General features: G+C 40.2%; 1 protein-coding gene across 1 annotated transcript in view; it reads right to left on the reverse strand.

Annotated features, from left to right (window-relative positions):
- The window catches only part of LOC119582625, a 17472-nt gene extending 622 nt beyond the window's left edge, over nucleotides 1–16850 (reverse strand). The window contains exons 1-4 of the mRNA XM_037931007.1: nucleotides 16262–16850; nucleotides 2670–3019; nucleotides 1790–1925; nucleotides 1–146 (exon numbers count right to left, since the gene is read on the reverse strand). The exon at nucleotides 1–146 is cut by the window's left edge and continues 622 nt beyond it. Of these exons, the coding sequence (XP_037786935.1) occupies nucleotides 1–146; nucleotides 1790–1925; nucleotides 2670–3019; nucleotides 16262–16274 (645 nt within the window). The 5' untranslated portion in view covers nucleotides 16275–16850. The remainder of the gene's footprint in view (nucleotides 147–1789; nucleotides 1926–2669; nucleotides 3020–16261) is intronic.
- Between the last annotated feature and the right edge of the window lie 650 nt (nucleotides 16851–17500).

The following is a 17500-nucleotide window of genomic DNA, read 5'->3' on the forward strand; positions in this document are numbered from 1 at the left end:
GGGTGGTAGCTGGCTCGAGTCGAAGATCCGGACGTGGTGTCGCTGCGGGTTGGCGTAGTAGAGGCGCTCCGGGTGGTCCAAGGGCAGCGCCTCGTACTCCTTCCGGGCCTTGCGACACAGCCACACGTAGAACAACACCAGCACGACTGCAACCAGTGAGGACGGGGAAGGACGGCCGGTTAGTGAGAAAGATTTTAATTTAAATTACATATTAATTTATCAATCTTTATCTAGCTTTTAATTTTTGTACGTGATAGTTATATAGCCATGACCAGGATAACTTTATCTCCCTCTCTCTCTCATACAGCAATACCAGGAAAAGATGTTTACACTCCACCTTGGACTACAACAACTTCTACAACCCTTTCCACCGCCAAGGACTCATTTTATCCACACGGACTCCGGGTTTTTGTCCGCCCAGCAGGTCAATTTTACTTACTAATAAGGAACTCATTCTCTCAGGTTCATCTTGGTTCATCTCTCCATAGCGAGGCATATCATTAAATACGCAATTAAAGAAACAGTCGTACTTAAAACGCTAACCACGGTATTCGTGTGTAATGTAAGTTATACGGTAGAGCCTGTTGCACCTCGATTTAAGTTATAGACCCCAAGGTCCTTAAGGCCCGAGCGAAGCTAGAACTTCGCAAATCTCTCAAGCAAGCAAGACCCCAAGGTTTTAATCGCTAGGAGACCTTCAAAGAGTATTACTTGATACATTTTGGTCTATAATGCAGTGTTTTAGATATGTGCAGTTCATGTCTGGCTGATGGTCCTTTTAGATAGATAGAAGATCAGTCATTTTGGGCAGAAGCTTAGACATTTCTCCCTTGAAATTTCCATAACCTGTAATCAGTTCTGTAAACAAACTTTCAACTAAAGAATAATTTGCTCGATCTTCCTCTTTCCCTCGCACTTTCTGTTTGTCTGCCCTTGTTTACTTTTCTCAATTTCTCTTATATGTTCTCTCCCCTACCACTTCTGCTTTCGGTCTTCCCTTCCTCTTTCCCTCCCCACCCTTTTTTCTTCATCTTATTATTATAATTTTTATTATTATCATTATTCCTCGCTCTCCTCTTCCTTCCTCTCCTACTCCTCTTCCCCTCCTCCTCCTCCTCCTTCTTCTTCTTCTTCTTCTTCTTCTTCTTCTTCTTCTTCTTCTTTTTTTTCTTCTTCTTCTTCTCCACCTCCTCTTTCTTCTCCTCCTCCTCCTCTACTTCTTTCTCCTCCTCCTTCTCCTTCTCTCTCTCCTTCTTCCTCTCCTTCTCCCTCTCCCTCTCCCTCTCCCTCTCCTCCTTCTTCTTCTTCTTCTTCTTCTCTTTCTCTTTCTCTTTCTCTTTCTCCTTCTTCTTCTTCTTCTTCTTCTTCTTCTTCTTCTTCTTCTTCTTCTTCCTCCTCCTCCTCCTCCTCCTCCTCCTCCTCCTCCTCCCTCCTCTTTTTCTTCTTTTTACTCTTCTTCTTCATCTTCTTTTCTTTTTATTCATCTTCTTTTCTCTACTTCTTCTTCTTCCTACTCCTTCTCCTCCTCCTCCTCCTCCTCCTCCTCCTCCTCCTCTTCTTCTTCTTCTTCTTCTTCTTCCCCCTCCTCCTCCTCCTTCCTCCCCTTCTTCCTTTCTTCTTCTCTTTCATCCTCCTTCTTTCCCAATTTCTCCTAGCTTCCTCCTTTTCTCCTTACACCACTCCCTCTGATCCCTCTCTGTCCACACACCAAACCCTCCTTCATCCCTACATTCTCCTCTTCCTCTCCTTCTCGCTTTCTCTCTCCTCTCTTCCTCCTCTCCATACGTACATCCAGTCATCATGAGGACGCTGCTCATGCCCGAGGACCCGCTGGTGAGGACGAAGATGCCGATGAAGACCAAGACAGAACCCAGAAGAAACAGCGGCAGGATGCTCACTCCCGACATCCTGCAGCCACAACACACCTGGAGGAGCGGTAGGTGTGGGTTAGGAGAGGACTGCGGATCCTTGATGCACGGGAAAGGAGTTAAAATTATCAGGAAAATGGATTTAAAGTATATCTATATATTTTTATCTATCTGCTTGTACATCTGTTTTATCTACGTATCTATCAATTTTGTTCTTCTATCTATATCTATATCTATATCTGCACTTGTACATCTACATCTATACCTATGTATCTCTATCTACATTTACATCTATACCTGTGTATCTCTATCTAGATCTACATCTATACCTGTGTATCTGTAACTGTACCTATCCCAGCGTATTTTTTAATATGATAATGATCAATAATAATTTAAATAGGAAAGAAACAGGTAATAGCTAATGGAGAAGTACTGGTATGAATGGGAAAAGAAGAGAAGAGGAGAGTTAAAGAAGATTGGAAAAGCGAGAGTAAGAGAAAAGGAGAGGAAGACAAGAGGGGAAGAGATAGAGGAAGAGAAAAGGGGATGAAGACAAAAAGAAGGATGGAGGAAGAGAAGCGGAAAGAAGGAAGCAAAGGGACCGAGAAGAGAAGAAAAAGGAAATGGCAGAGGAGGCAGAGAGTAAACGAATAAAAAGAGAGAAAAGGGAAAAGGGAGAGAAAAGGAGGAAGAATGGAGGGAGAGAAATGTATTGATGGAAGTAAAGGGAGATGAACAAGAGAAGGAAAGAAGAAGGAGAAGGAGAGATAAAGGGGAAAGGAGGAGAAGGGAAGTCCTCACCGTGGTCCCCCTCTGCAGGTAGGGCGGCAGCTTGGTCAGTATACCCCTTCGCAGGCTGTTTCGAGGTCTCCGCACCACATGGTAGGTTACTAGGGGTTGCTGCACCGGCTGGAACTGGTTCGCTGGTTGAGGTTGTCGCCCAGGAAGGACATTTTGATGCTGCTGGGGGAAAACCTGTTGCTGGAGGTACTGCTGCGACTGCTGCTGTTGCTGTGCCTGCTGCCGCTCATCGTGTCTTGTGAGTTGCCGGTGGTACCACTGTATGAGACTCTGATGGATGTTTTGCGAGAGGCGGTGCAGCTCCCTCTGGCGTGAGGGGGTGTGGCCATTTTGTTGCGTGTGCGGAGACTCTGGGAAAGAGATAAGAGATAAGGAGATAACAACAAGAGCAAAGTGGAATATGAGGAACAGGCGCAACAGCAACAGCAAGAACACAAGATAATATAATTAATGATGATGATAACAACGCCACTAATGATTATATTGATAATGGTGAAAATAGAATAGTAACAAGAACAGGAACAATGATAATAATAGTAATAACAATGGCCTAAAATAACACAGATAGCTATATTATTGTAATATGAGGATTATAACAATAACGATAATGAAACAATACTGATGGCTTCAAACAACAACCACAACATCAACAACTACAACTATAATGATAATGATAATAACGATAATAATAATAATAATGATGATGATGCTGATAATGATGATGATGATGATAATAATAATAACAATAACAGCAACAACAACAACTACAGCAACAACAATAATAATAATCACAATGATATTAGTAATGATGATAATAGTAACAATAATAATTATGATAAAGATAATAATAATAATAGTGACATAATATAGCGATATTAAGAATAGTAACACAAATAATATTAGCATCAAAATCAAGAAGTTCTCCATATTTTTCTCTATTAAATCAAGTTGAACAGCATGCTATGACGATGTTGGAAGATTATGAATTTAAGGGATGCACTTGAAGGAAGGTGAGTGGTAGTAGTTGCAGTAGCAGCAGTAGTAATAGTTATGGTAACAGCAGTAGTATTGGTAACAACATAAGCTATAATAAAATGATATAAAAATAGCAACAGCATTATGATACGGTGAAAAAAATAGAATAATAACACACTAACCTCAAAAAGTATTCTCTTTCTCTCTCTCTCTCTCTCTCTCTCTCTCTCTCTCTCTCTCTCTCTCTCTCTCTCTCTCTCTCTCTCTCTCTCTCTCTCTCTCCCTCTTTCTTACCCTCCCTCTATCAAATGAGATCACCACTTGTTGATTATATTAACTTTATCATAGACACTGGTCTTGTTGATGAGTGATATAAAAGTTTTTTTTACCAACCAAAACTATATTTTTATACAGTGATAATAGCACAGCCCTTCAGGCATGTATATAATACTAATGTTTGACTAATAGCCCTCTACACAAACAGAAGCACAGCACAGCCACACCCTGGCTTTTTGCTGGGCATGTACACTGTTCTGTAAATAAATTTTATCAAATCAATCAAATCTCTCTTTCTCACCCTCCTTCTCTCTCTCTCTTTCTCACCTTCCTTCTCTCTCTCTTTCTCACCCTCCCTCTCTCTCTATTTCTCACCCTCCTTCTCTCTCTCTTTCTCACCCTCTCTCTCTCTCTCTCTTTCTCACCCTCCGTCTCTCTTTCTCACCCTCCCTCTCTCTCTCTTTCTCACCCTCCCTCTGCTCTCTTCTCTCTCCCTCTCCTCTTCTCTCTCCTCTCTCTCTCTTCTCCCCTCCTCTCTCTCACCCTCTTTCCTCTCCCTCTCTCTCTCTCTCTCACCCTCCTTCTCCTCTCTCTTTCTCACCCTCCCTCTCTCTCTTTCTCACCCTCCCTCTCTCTCTCTCCTCTCTCTCTCTCTCTCTCTCTCTCTCTCTCTCCCTCTCTCTCTCTTTCTCACCCTCCCTCTCTCTCTCTTTCTCATCCTCCCTCTCTCTCTCTCTTTCTCCCCCTCTCTCTCTTTCTCACCCCCCCCCCTCTCTCTCTCTTTCTCACCCTTCCTCTCTCTCTCATTCTCACCCTCCCTCTCTCTCTCTTTCTCACCCTCCCTCTCTCTCTCTTTCTCACCCTCCCTCTCTCTCTCTCTTTCTCACCCTCCCTCTCTCTCTTTCTCACCCTCCCCTCTCTCTCTTTCTCACCCTACCTCTCTCTCTCTTTCTCCCCCTCTCTCTCTTTCTCACCCCCCCCCCTCTCTCTCTCTTTCTCAACCTTCCTCTCTCTCTCATTCTCACCCTTCCTCTCTCTCTCTTTCTCACCCTCCCTCTCTCTCTCTTTCTCACCCTCCTTCCCTCTCTCTCTCTTTCTCACCCTCCCTCCCTCTCTTTCTCACCCTCCCTCTCTATCCCTCCCTATCAATTTATCTATCTCTCCTTTTCTTAATTCTAAAGAGGTGCGTCCATCAGGTCGAACAGCATTCCATAACGATGTCGAAAGCTCATGAATTTATTGATAGCCTTTGAGGGAAGGAAAGGTTTTGTCTAGACGCTGCATTGATGTATATTGCAAATGACATCAATCATCGGTTTGGAATTTGCAATAATCCACGTTGCAAATGGGTGGAGTTCGATGTTATTCGTCTCTTGAAATTAGTGTCCTCGGTATTAATGCTATGGATTATGAATTAAATTAGGAGGTGAGAATAGTGTTGTTGGTGGTAGTAGTGGTCGTAAGTAGTGCTGGTAGCAGTGGTAGTAGTGGTGGTGGTGATGGCAGTGGTGGGGGTGGTGATGGTGATGGCAGTGGTGCCATCACCACCGATTAAATGTTTAGCTTTGGTATCTATAGTAGCGATGATTATAATATGTCAACTGTGGCAATGCAAGCAAGTACTACAGCAACAACTATTACTAAAACATAGATTCCTATTACCACTATGCCTATACTTATGTGAGGGGTTTGGGGTGATTCCTACTGTCAGTGGTTTAGTCTCCATCGCTAATAAAGAGCAGTAAAGAGAAAATCCTAGAAAGTACACTATAAAACTTACAACACTTTATGTTAATTCCCAATGAAAAGAGCAAAAAGAACGGCAGAGTACTTTATGTAAATTTCTAAAGAAAGAAATGGTTTAAACATCACAAAGCTATATCATTCACAGTGTTACTTTTACTCACTGCCCTTCGAGTGTCAATGTCGTGAGACTGTACTAAAACTTGTCAATGGCAGTGTATATGAGATTATTTTTTCTTGAAGCCCCTTTTTTAGGGCCCCCTTCGCTATACTGTTTTCCCTGATAAAATTTAAATTTTTAAAAAAATTGGGCCCAAATTTAGGGAAAAATTTGGTTATGAATTATTTTGGGAAAAAAACACTTTTTTCTTCCTTTCCTTTTCCCCCTCTCTCGTTTCACTCACTCACTCACTCACTCTTTTCTCTCTCTCTCTCTCTCTCTCTCTCCCCTTCTCCCTCCTCCCTCTCTCCCCTCTTCTCCTCTCTCCCCTGTCTCTCTCTCTCTCTCTCTCTCCTTCCCAGAGGTAAAACAGGATCTGAGCACCAACCGTCAAGGAAGACTTTCAATGCTAAATGGATGACCTCGAGTTGACATTCGGGTAATTTAAAAATTCCTCAATTAAAATTAAATTTGACTTTTTAAAAGCTAAACCCCTCATAAATACAGAGCTTTTTGGTTTTTAAATGATTGAACATTTTCCCCCCTTTCATTATGATCACTCCCGGTACTATACACAGGAGGGATTAGTTTTTTTTTAAAAGATTAGACAGATAGATAGTTTCAAATAGTAAAGAGGGGAGGGGGTTGGGAGTGTTTAAATATATATATATATAATATATATTTTTATTATATATATATATAATATATTATATATATATATATATTTTAGTAATTATATATTTTATATATAATTAATATATATAAATAATTAAATATATAAATTTATATAAAATTTTATATATATATTTTTATATATAAAATTAAAAAATTTTATATAATATAATATAAAATATTTTTAAAACACACACACACACACCACACACCAAAACACACACAACACACACACAAACAACACAAAACACCCACCCCACCCTTTTTTTTTTAATTTAGCCATTCTTTCCCCACGCAGGGCATGGCCCCTCTCTCGGGGTTCATTATGAGGGGGTTATGGGGCAGTGCCACCCTTCCCCTGTTTGGGGATGCCCTTCCTAATCAACCGGGGGTTTTGTGCCAGCCGGGGTAAACTTCCTCTACGACCCCCAAAAAACTTTTGACTTCTCAAGGCGATATGCGAGAGAAGAGAGAAAAGAGAGAAAAGAGAGGGGGAGAGGAGAGAGGGGGGGGGAGGAGAGAGAGAGAGAGAGAGGGGGAAGGGGAGAGAGAGGAGAGAGAGAGAGGGGTAGCCAAGAATAATACACGGGGGTTTTTTTAACCCCCCCTATAATTTTTTTTATTTAAAATTTAACAGCACAAAAATTTTAAATTAAATTTAGCCCCCCCCAAAAAAAAAAATTTATACATTTTTAAAACAGCATCTTTCAAAACACACACAAAAACCCACACACCCCACACAAACACAACACACCCACCACACACCACACACACACACACTTTAATATATATATATATATATATATATATTATTATTATATATATATATAATATATATATATTATTATATATTTTAATATATATATAATATATAAAATATATAAAATAATATATAAAATTTTATATTTTATATATATTTCGGGGTCCCAACGTAAAGCAAAAAAAATTCCCAACTTCCCGGAAATTTGGGACGCCCATCGAAGTAATCAAACTGCTTCGGATAAAAACCAGTAAATACACTCTGAACGATATTATACTTAGACTAATTCAATGTAATTATTTCAGTAAATGTAACATTGACATTATATTAATGAGTGTACTTCTCGCAAATATATTTCCTTGTACAAACAACTTAATTATATAAACTGATACTGAAGAATTTTAATACTCTTCTAGCGAGCGCTTTGGGAACATACTTTCAAATGAAGGGTTTTTTTATGTTAAATGATTATTAAAATTTATAATAATTTTTGTTCATTTAAAATATTATCACTCCCCTCATCCCCCCCAAAAGTATTTCCATTATCCAAATTACGATTATTATCACCATCCTCATCGCTACTGCCTTTACCACCTTAAGACTCATCCTGAAGCTTCCCTTTTCAGTTTGGCCCCACGCCCTTTTTTTCAAGACCCCATTAAAGAGTGGAGAAGGATTACAGGGATGACCGCATACTTTCTTCGTGGCAGCTACAGGAATTGTTATCATGGAAGCACAGATTACATGCTCTATCGCTTTTCCCTTTAAGAAAAGGAAAGAACGACGCAGAAAAGGCACTGGACATATCCTCTGAATCGTTGACGACGCAAAATAAGGCCCTGATTACGCCCCCATCAAATCAGTGCCGGAGTTACAAGCGCACAGGTTGCTTGCTTGCTTGCTTGAGATTTGCGAAGTTCTGGCTTCGCCCGGGCCTTTCACTTATGGCCCGGCCTGTGTCAGCTTTTTATGGCTGTCTCATTTGTTGGTCTGACACTCGGTGCTTACCGTGGCGGTGGGATTGCCAGCAGGCGCTCCTGTAGCCGTGGTGTAAGCATCTCGCATAATCTCTTTACCAGCACGACGGCTGTGTTCTCTGGGGTTTGTCTTAGGAATTGCGTGTGCACGCAATTCTCCAAGTAATGTACCAGTGTGGCGTTCGGCTCACCGCAATGCATGCAACACCTCTCTTCACGTTCTATGGTTTGTATAATCTGCCATGCACAGTGGTAACCTAGGCGCATTCTGTGCAGAATGACTTCGGAACCTCTGTTGTTTATTTCAGAGAGTGCCAGTGGTTCATAGCCTGTGGCGTCTGAGTACCAGCTGGCCGAGGGGGAATATCTCGTTTCCTCTCTGTGAAGCTGCAGGAGGAAGGAGTTGGCCGTCACCGTACACTTCCTCCTAAGTAAATTTCGGCTCTGATGTATTATCATGGGATTAGGGGGCATACCCCGGCCGATTTCGGCTAATCTGTCAGCAAGCTCATTGCCTCTGATCCCTATATGGCTGGGAACCCAGTTTATGATAATTCTTCTACCCTGAGCAAGAATCCTTTGTGCTATTGTGCGGATGGTTGTCAGGAGGTAGATGTTGTCAGTGGGTGAGCGCTGCTGAAGACAGTCGACGGCTCCTTTGGAGTCTGCATGTATGACCACGTGTCCTTCCCTCACGGACGCATGGCTCAGTGCTCCCATGATAGCAACTGCCTCTGCCTGTAGCGAGGAGGCGTTGTCTGTTACCCTCATGGATATTGTGGCATCCCTTGCTGCGAAGCCGGCGCCTGCAGTGTGGGTCAAGGGATCGACCAATCCATCCTTGTAATATGTTCTGCTCCCCGGAGGGGTGATGGTTGCAATGACCCTCTGGGTTTCTACCTTTAGGCTAGGCGTACAATATTCATTCTTTTTGCTTGCCAGTCTCATGACCGAGAACTCTATCGAGGTTTGTGCCCACGGCGGAGCTTCGACAAAGTCAGGGTGTGGGGAATCCATGCCCTTGGCCAGTAGCGGTTCTTTGAGATGATGGCGTATTAGCACCCAGGCTGTGTGAGACAGCCAGGAGTTGTTTGCAAACAGCTCTTTATCTTGTTCTAGGTGTCTGACTATTTTGTGTCTTAGGCTTGTGTTCCTGGGAGCCTGGATGACCTTTGATAAGAATTGTGCTGCCGTTAGATCAATTCGTGAGGCCAAGGGGAGAAGGTTTGTCTCCACTAGGAGGTTGAGGACCTTCGCCCACCTTGGGGCACCCAGAATGACCCTGGCGGCTTCGTTTTGGACTGTCTCCAATCGGTCTTTATATTTTCTCTGAATGCCAATCAGAGCGAGGGAGGCATAGTCTACAATGGGCCTGACAGCATGTACGTAGAATGATCTTAGTACTCTGCGTCTGGCCCCTATGCGTCTTCCACTCATTGCTCTCATGACAGACAGTCTTGCCTTTGTTCGGTCAAGCAGGTACTGGACCTCCTGGCGGAAGGAGAGGGTCCGGTCTATCCTTACCCCAAGGTAGAGGTATTCCTGAAACCACTCCAAGTTCATTCCCTGGATTTTCAGACTTGTGCCTTGAACTCTCTGTCTCAGAGCCATGGCTTTGGATTTGGCTGCAGAAATCTTTAGTCCTGTCCTGCAACACTCCTCGGATACCAAGTCCAGACAACGCTGGGCTTTGTTTAGGCAGTGTGGTCCAGTGGAGATGATAGCAAGATCGTCTGCATAGGAGATGATCTTGCACCCCACTGGGAGGTTTATGTTGAGGATACAGGACATTAGTGTGTTAAAAAGGGCTGGACTGAGAACCCCACCCTGTGGCGTTCCATTTTCTAATGGCATGTGCTGTGATAGGTGACCTTGGAATTTGACTCTGGCTGTTCTATTCCTAAAGTAGTCACCTATCCAAGCCAAGATCTTACCTCTGATTCCTTTTTGGATCAGGCTCTCCTGAATGGCAAGAGGACTTGCCAATTCGAAAGCCTTCTCCAGGTCAAGGAATACTGCCACAGATGTGCCCGTGTTAGTGTGCTCAAGAGCGTGGTTATGCTGTGCGCTGTGCTCATGCCCCTGGTGAACCCGTGGAGGTGTTCGTGTGGGGGTCCCATTTTCCATTGGAGCCGGTTCAGTACCATCCTCTCGGCAGTCTTGGCCAGACAGCTGAGGAGAGAGATGGGGCGGTACTTCCCCGGTTCCTTTGGTTTAGGGATGGGAACTATGGTAGCCCTCTTCCAGCTCTGGGGTAGAGTGGAAGTTTTCCAGGACTTGTTGATGAGTTGCAGAAATGCAAGCTCACCTAACAGTCCCAGGCGGGAGATGATGGGGTTCGAGATCCCGTCATCGCCCGGGGCTGAGTTGCAACTGGCTTTATATGCATCTCTTAGTTCCCTCAGAGAAAAGATAACGTCTGAGTTATCGGGTTCGGCTGCCCTTTCTCTGATATGAGCAAGTCTGTCTGGTTGTAGGCGTTCTTGTCTTGCCCTCAGTTCGGCTGGCAGACTGTCGCTACTCGTTCTCGCAGAGAACTCTTGCGCCAGTCTGTTGGCCTCTGCCTGGGGGTCGTGGTGCGTGCATCTCGGGGCTGAGCGGCTGGTGGCTCGTTTGACCCGTTGCCATAGCTCTGAGAGGGTGGTACGGTGATCGAAGGACTCACACCATTCCAGCCACTTTTCCTGCCTCACTCTGCTGGCAGTTTCCTTGGCGTCCCTGACAACCTCCCTTAGGACGGCTAGGTTGTCAGGGGTTCTTTGCCTTCGGAAATGTTTTCGGCACATATTCACCCTGTGGTTGACCTCCCTAATCTCGTCATTGAAGTACCAGGCGTCCTTGTGACTCCTGGACCCAGGCCGAGTTCTGGGTATGGTCAGTGAGGCTGCCTCATCAATGGCATTTACAAGTCTGGCTTGTAGCACTTCCACATTTTCGCTTCCACATTGCTTCTCAGACAGTGGGCCAAGGCGCTCTGGAACGCCTGCCAGTTGGCCTTGTCTGTTTTCCATCTTGGATTCGGTCGTGGTATTTCGGCTGGGCTACTATCCATGAGGGTTGTTATAGTGCCATAATGGTCACTAGTGACGGTCTCATCGACACGCCAGCCAATCCTCTCCAGCGCACAGGTTTTGTTGGTCGACCAGTAACCGTCACTTACTGATGACTCGAGAGTACTTGGCATTATATACAAAATCTTTTCTGTAACATACAGCATGATTTCTGCATTAACTCCAGCTCTGTGCTGTAGTCATAGATCTGTTTCCTGCAAGATGTGTACAATTGTTTTGTAATAATGGACACTGCGGCGTCAATATCATTACATGTGGTTCGGCAGTAGTTTATAATAATAATAACAATAATAATAATAATAAAGACGAATGAAATTACGTGTATGTGTGTATATATAGATAGATACATATATATAATACATACATATGTGTATATATATATACGTAATATGCATGCACATGCACACGCACACGCACGCACGCACGCACGCACACACACACACGCACATATATAAGAGGGTACTTCAAAAAGTTTGTGGAAAAAGGACAGTGTGAAAAAACGGTTTCAGTTATGATGTTTATATTTCAACATATGCTCCATTAAGGTCAATACACTTCTGCAAACTTGATACCAGCCTTTAAGTCCGTCTGAATAAAACTGAGGGTCATGTGATCTGAACTATGTCAGAGCATCTCCTTTTACATTTTCAACCGATGGAAAATTGGTACCTTTCAATTATATTTTCTTAAGTTTGGAAATAAAAAAAAAGTCGGAAGGGGCTAAAACGGGGCTGTAAGGTGCATGTCCGATGATTTCCTATCGAAATTCACGCAGCACAGCTGTTGTTTGCCGAGTGTCGTGAGTGGGTGCATTATCGTGGTGAAAGATAACGCATTGATGCAGCATTCCAAGGCCTTTTTTCTGAGATTTTTGACAGTTTTCTTAAAACGCATTCATAAGAAGCAGATATAATTGTTTTCTTGCTCTCAAGGAAGTCAACCAGCAAAAGACAGCAGAAGACAGTGGTGATGACCTTTCCTCTTGAACGTTCAGGTTTTGCTTTGAACGGTCTACTTCCACCTCTGGGCAGCCACTGCTTTGATTGAATTTTGTCCTCGGGATTGTATTGGTAGAGCCACGTTCCATCCTGTCACAATCCTCTGCAGAAAAGCTTCAGAGTCCACATTCCACAAAGATCTATCCTTGTTTGCTGCTGATCTGGGCACAACAGACTAGGGACCCATCAAGCGGAAAGCTTGCTTAGCCTCAAACTCTCCACCAGAGTAGTGTGTGTAGAACCCACAGAGATGTTGAGTGTGTCTGCTACTGATTCAATAGATATTTGTCTATCCTTTTCAATCATGTCGCGAATGTTTTCCTCACAAACTGATGGTGATGGTCTGCCACTATGGGGCTCATCTTCAGTTTCGTTTGTTGAACCAACTTATCCATTTGTGTGTTTTTGATTTCTTAGGGGCACTGTCACCATAAACTTGTTCCAGAGTGTCAATGATTTGCCTATTCTCCCAGCCGAGTTTCACCATGAATTTAATGTTTGTTCTGGCCTCGATTTTGGTGGATTCCATGTTACTTAGTGGTGATGGCAGCATTATTACCTTCATTTACAGGCACATGTTGGAACACGTTATAACATGTTGGTACAAGAATGTTCAGGTGCATTGAAATCAAAATCCTTCCATATGATTTTTATTTATGGAATTTTGCCTCGACTAATATACCTATGATATATATATATATATATATATATATATATATATATATATATATAATATAATATATATATATTTATGATTATGTATATATACATATGCATATGTATCTTCTTCTTTTAATGGTAGGTTCATGTCTGAGCCGCCGTGGTCACAGCATGATACTTAATTGTAGTTTTCATGTTGTGATGCTCTTGGAGTGAGTACGTGGTAGGGTCCCCAGTTCCTTTCCACGGAGAGTGCCGGTGTTACCTTTTTAGGTAATCATTCTCTCTATTTATCCGGGCTTTGGGACCAGCACTGACTTGGGCTGGCTTGGCCACCCAGTGGCTAGGTAGGCAATCGAGGTGAAGTTCCTTGCCCAAGGGAACAACGCGCCGGCCGGTGACTCGAACCCTCGAACTCAGACATGCATATGTATATATACATGTATATACATCAAATATGTACATACATACATAAATATATATATATATATATATATATATATATGTATATATATATGTATGTATGTGCATACGTGTGTGTGTTTGTGTGCGTGTGCGTGTGTGTGTGTGTGTGTGTGTGTGTGTGTGTGTGTGTGTGTGTGTGTGTGTATATATATGTATATATACTTATACATATGTATACATATGTATATGTATATGTATACGTATACATATGTATATATATGTATATATATATGTATATATGCGTGCACGCACTCACATACGCACACACATGCACACGCACACAAAGAAAAAACAAGATAATATATATATATATATATATATATATATATATATATATATATATATATATATATGAAGTGTGGTGTGTGTGTGTGTGTGTGTGTGTGTGTGTGTGTGTGTGTGTGTGTGTGTGTGTGTGTGTGTGTGTGTGTGTGTGTGTGTGTGTGTGTGGTTCTATATATGGCGGGTTTCTATTATATCTTCGTCAGAAATTTCCGGCGAAGATGTAATAGAAACCAATTATATACATCTCTTGAATTGTGAACATATTCATGCTCATTCATACCTTTTCTCGTAAGAGTAATAATAATTATAATAATACTGATAATAATAATAATAACTATATTAATAACAGTAATGATTAAAAAAAAATTGTACTGTGGAAGTTCCACGGAAAAAAGGTACTTGTCTCTCCCTCATTCACTCTCCTTCTACCTTTCACCTCCCCTCATCTTTCTCCTTCCTGCTTGGGTACCCCCACTCACTCCCACTTTAAGCCATACATATGCTCTCTTCCTTTCCTCCATAATACCCCCTCCCCCCTTCGTTTACTTATCCCCTTCCCTCCTTCTCCTATCACCTTTTTTTCTCTAAGCCCCCTCTCCCTCACCCTTTCCCCTTACCCATCCGTTTTTCCTCCTTTTAATAATAACAGTTATAGTTATGATAATAATAATGATAATCATAGTAGTCCCCCCATTTCCCCTTCTCCCTTTAAGCAGTATTTAATCATAGTAATCCCTATTTAAAAATAGTAATCCCTCCGTTTCCTATTCCGCTACCTTGTCCCACTCCCCGTTTCTTTCCCTCTTACCCTCCTTCATAACCTCCCCCGCTGATAGTCGTGTAAATAACAAATGTGCATAAACTGATGGTGGTGACAATAAATATAGTGATAATAATAACAAAGATAATAGCAACGATAATACAACAGTTAGAATAGAAATCTCAGATTCGTTACATAATGCGCGCGCGTGCAGCTGTCACTTTTTAAATATTTATATTCTATAAGGATCACCCCATTTTACACCAAAATCAATTTATTTCAAGTCCGCAGTCACAGGGAATATGAATGCAAATTTTGTCTATCTACTGAGTTTCAGATACATCAAGCCCGCATTTATGTGAAATATCAAAATAATAGGATTGCTAGAAATCTGAAATACAAAAACAATAGTGATAATAAAAAAATCATTAGTACTTTTAATATTAACATTGCCATCGTTGTCACTGTGTTATTAGCATTCTATTGCTACTACTCGTACTATTCTTCTTGTTACTGTTTTGTTGCTGCTTTTATTTTCATTACTATTATTTTAGTTATCAAAATTTATATTATTAATTGGTTTTACCGATATTGTCACTGTCAATATTACTATAATTATAAATAATCATCATTGTTACTTCTTCCATTGCCACAATCATGACAATGATCATTATCATTATCATCATCGTTACCGTGACTATCTCTGTGAATGTCTTATTATCCTTGCTGTTATTGTCATTATTATTAACAATATTCTTATTATTATTATTATTATTATTATTATTATTATTATTATTATTATGATTACTATCATCATTATTATTACTATCGTTATTACGCTTACTATCATTGTCATATTATTATGATTATCATTAATAATATCATTATTGTCATTATCATTATTATTATTGTTGTTATTGTTACCAATACTGCCATTGTCATCATTATGATTGTGAGCATAATCATTATATCATTATTATTATTATTATTATTATTATTATTATTATTATTATTATTATTATCATTATTATTATTATTATTATTATTATCATCATCATTATCACTTTTACCATCATTATTGTCATAGTTATCATTATTATCTTTAATATTATAATCAATATTATTACTATTATCATTACTATTACTATAATCATTATTACTACCATTGTTATTGTTCTGTTATTATTATCAGTACTATCATTGTCATCATTATAAATATTATTGTTATCATTATTCTCCTTATCACTGGCACAATTATTATCATCATGATCAGTGTCATTACAATCATTATTATTGTTATTATTATTATTATTATTATTATTATTATTATTATTATTATTATTATTATTATTATCTTCATATATTAATTTTCTTGCTAAAAGCGTCATTAAGATTACTACTGTCAACTATCGTTGTCATTTTTTCTTCAACTATCATTATCATATCATCTTCAATGATATTTTCATTATCATTGTCTATCAATATTATACCCCTCATTTTTTCAAAACATTATAATCATAATTATGGATATCCTATTCATAATATTCACGTAATAAACATATGGGAACTAAAATCATAAATTTATTTAATCCGCTACAGCGATAATTTCCTCTCTTAAAGCAACTACATCAAGTTCGTCTCATCCTATCTTGAGAGTCAAACAGTATATCCTAACTCATCAGATTACAGTTCATGAAAACTTAGAAGACGGCAAACCATCAATACTGTAAAGACATCTCAAAGCTATGAAATTTAATATGACCATGACCATTTTTCCACGAGGTACTTACCATCAGCACTCATGGTGAGTATTTTTTACGATGAATTTTTCTTACACTGTCCAAGTCTTTGTGTCTATAGGATCACATGTAGCACTGATCACGTGTATTGAGATAATGTTAAAAACATTGGTCAAAGCAGGCAGGTGTGAGTCAAATCGGGAACTATATGCTTGAACGTTGCCTGTGTAACATGGCGAAAGAGTTGCCTTTTAGCAGTCTTATTTAACTCGTTAGGAACAGATAATGTTTGTATCTGTATCCATAATTAGATTTTCATAAGAATTTATGTTTGTGTTTGAAACACGTACAAAACGAGGTTGGAAATTAAATGGGTGCTCAAAATACAACAACTGGCATCTCACTCTGTCACAACCACAACCAGTTCTCCGTCCGTTTGTGTTTCAGATTCATTTGACATTTTCACTCTTATTTCAAAGAACAAGTCCGTTGTATCACACGTCCTTAAGATCAAGGGATCTTCATAGACACGCCGCGTACTTCAAACTACGTCGCACTATTAGCAAAAACATCGGAAAACGGGTTGATTCCTCGCATATGTGTACTTAACATCACCACTGGGCATGCGCCGCTAGACTGAAGTGTGGGACCGATTGGAGTTCTCAATTCCCGCAACTTCGCTATATTTTTTTTTTTTTTTTTTCCCCCTAAGCGAATTTTTTCCCCCCAAAAACACACTCAAGTTGTTCATTTACCTTTAAGCCCAAAAAGTTAAATTTTCCCTGTTAAATTCAGAAAATTTAGAAAGGGAAAATTACTTAAGGTTTCCCCCAAAAAAAGGAAAATTTTTTGACCGCCCGTTTTTTTTTTTCCCATAATTAATCCCCCTATGGGGAATTTTTTTGTGAACCCCTTTCAAAGTAATTTTTGGGGGTTTTTAAACAATTGCATTCACTTTTGAAAAAACATTTCGCGGGGTTGATCAAATTTGGGAATTTTCTTAATTGCAAAAATGGGGGAAAATTTTTTTAAAGGCCTTTATTTTAAATGAAACGGGGAAAGTTTTTATTTTAAATTCAAATTTTCCCTATTTTTTTGGTTTTAAAAGTCAAAAAGGGTTGGAAAAAAAAGGTTAAAAAAAAAAACAAAGCAAACCCAAAAACCCCCGCCAAAAAAAAAATTTTGGGGTTTTAAAAAAAAGAATTTTAAACCAAAAAGAAAAGTGGAAATAAAAAAAGAAAAAAAAGGGGTTTTTAAAACAGGATTCAAAAAAGGGGCCTATTTGGAAAA

Source organism: Penaeus monodon, chromosome 16 (assembly GCF_015228065.2).
Source record: "Penaeus monodon isolate SGIC_2016 chromosome 16, NSTDA_Pmon_1, whole genome shotgun sequence".
Lineage (NCBI taxonomy): Eukaryota > Metazoa > Arthropoda > Malacostraca > Decapoda > Penaeidae > Penaeus > Penaeus monodon.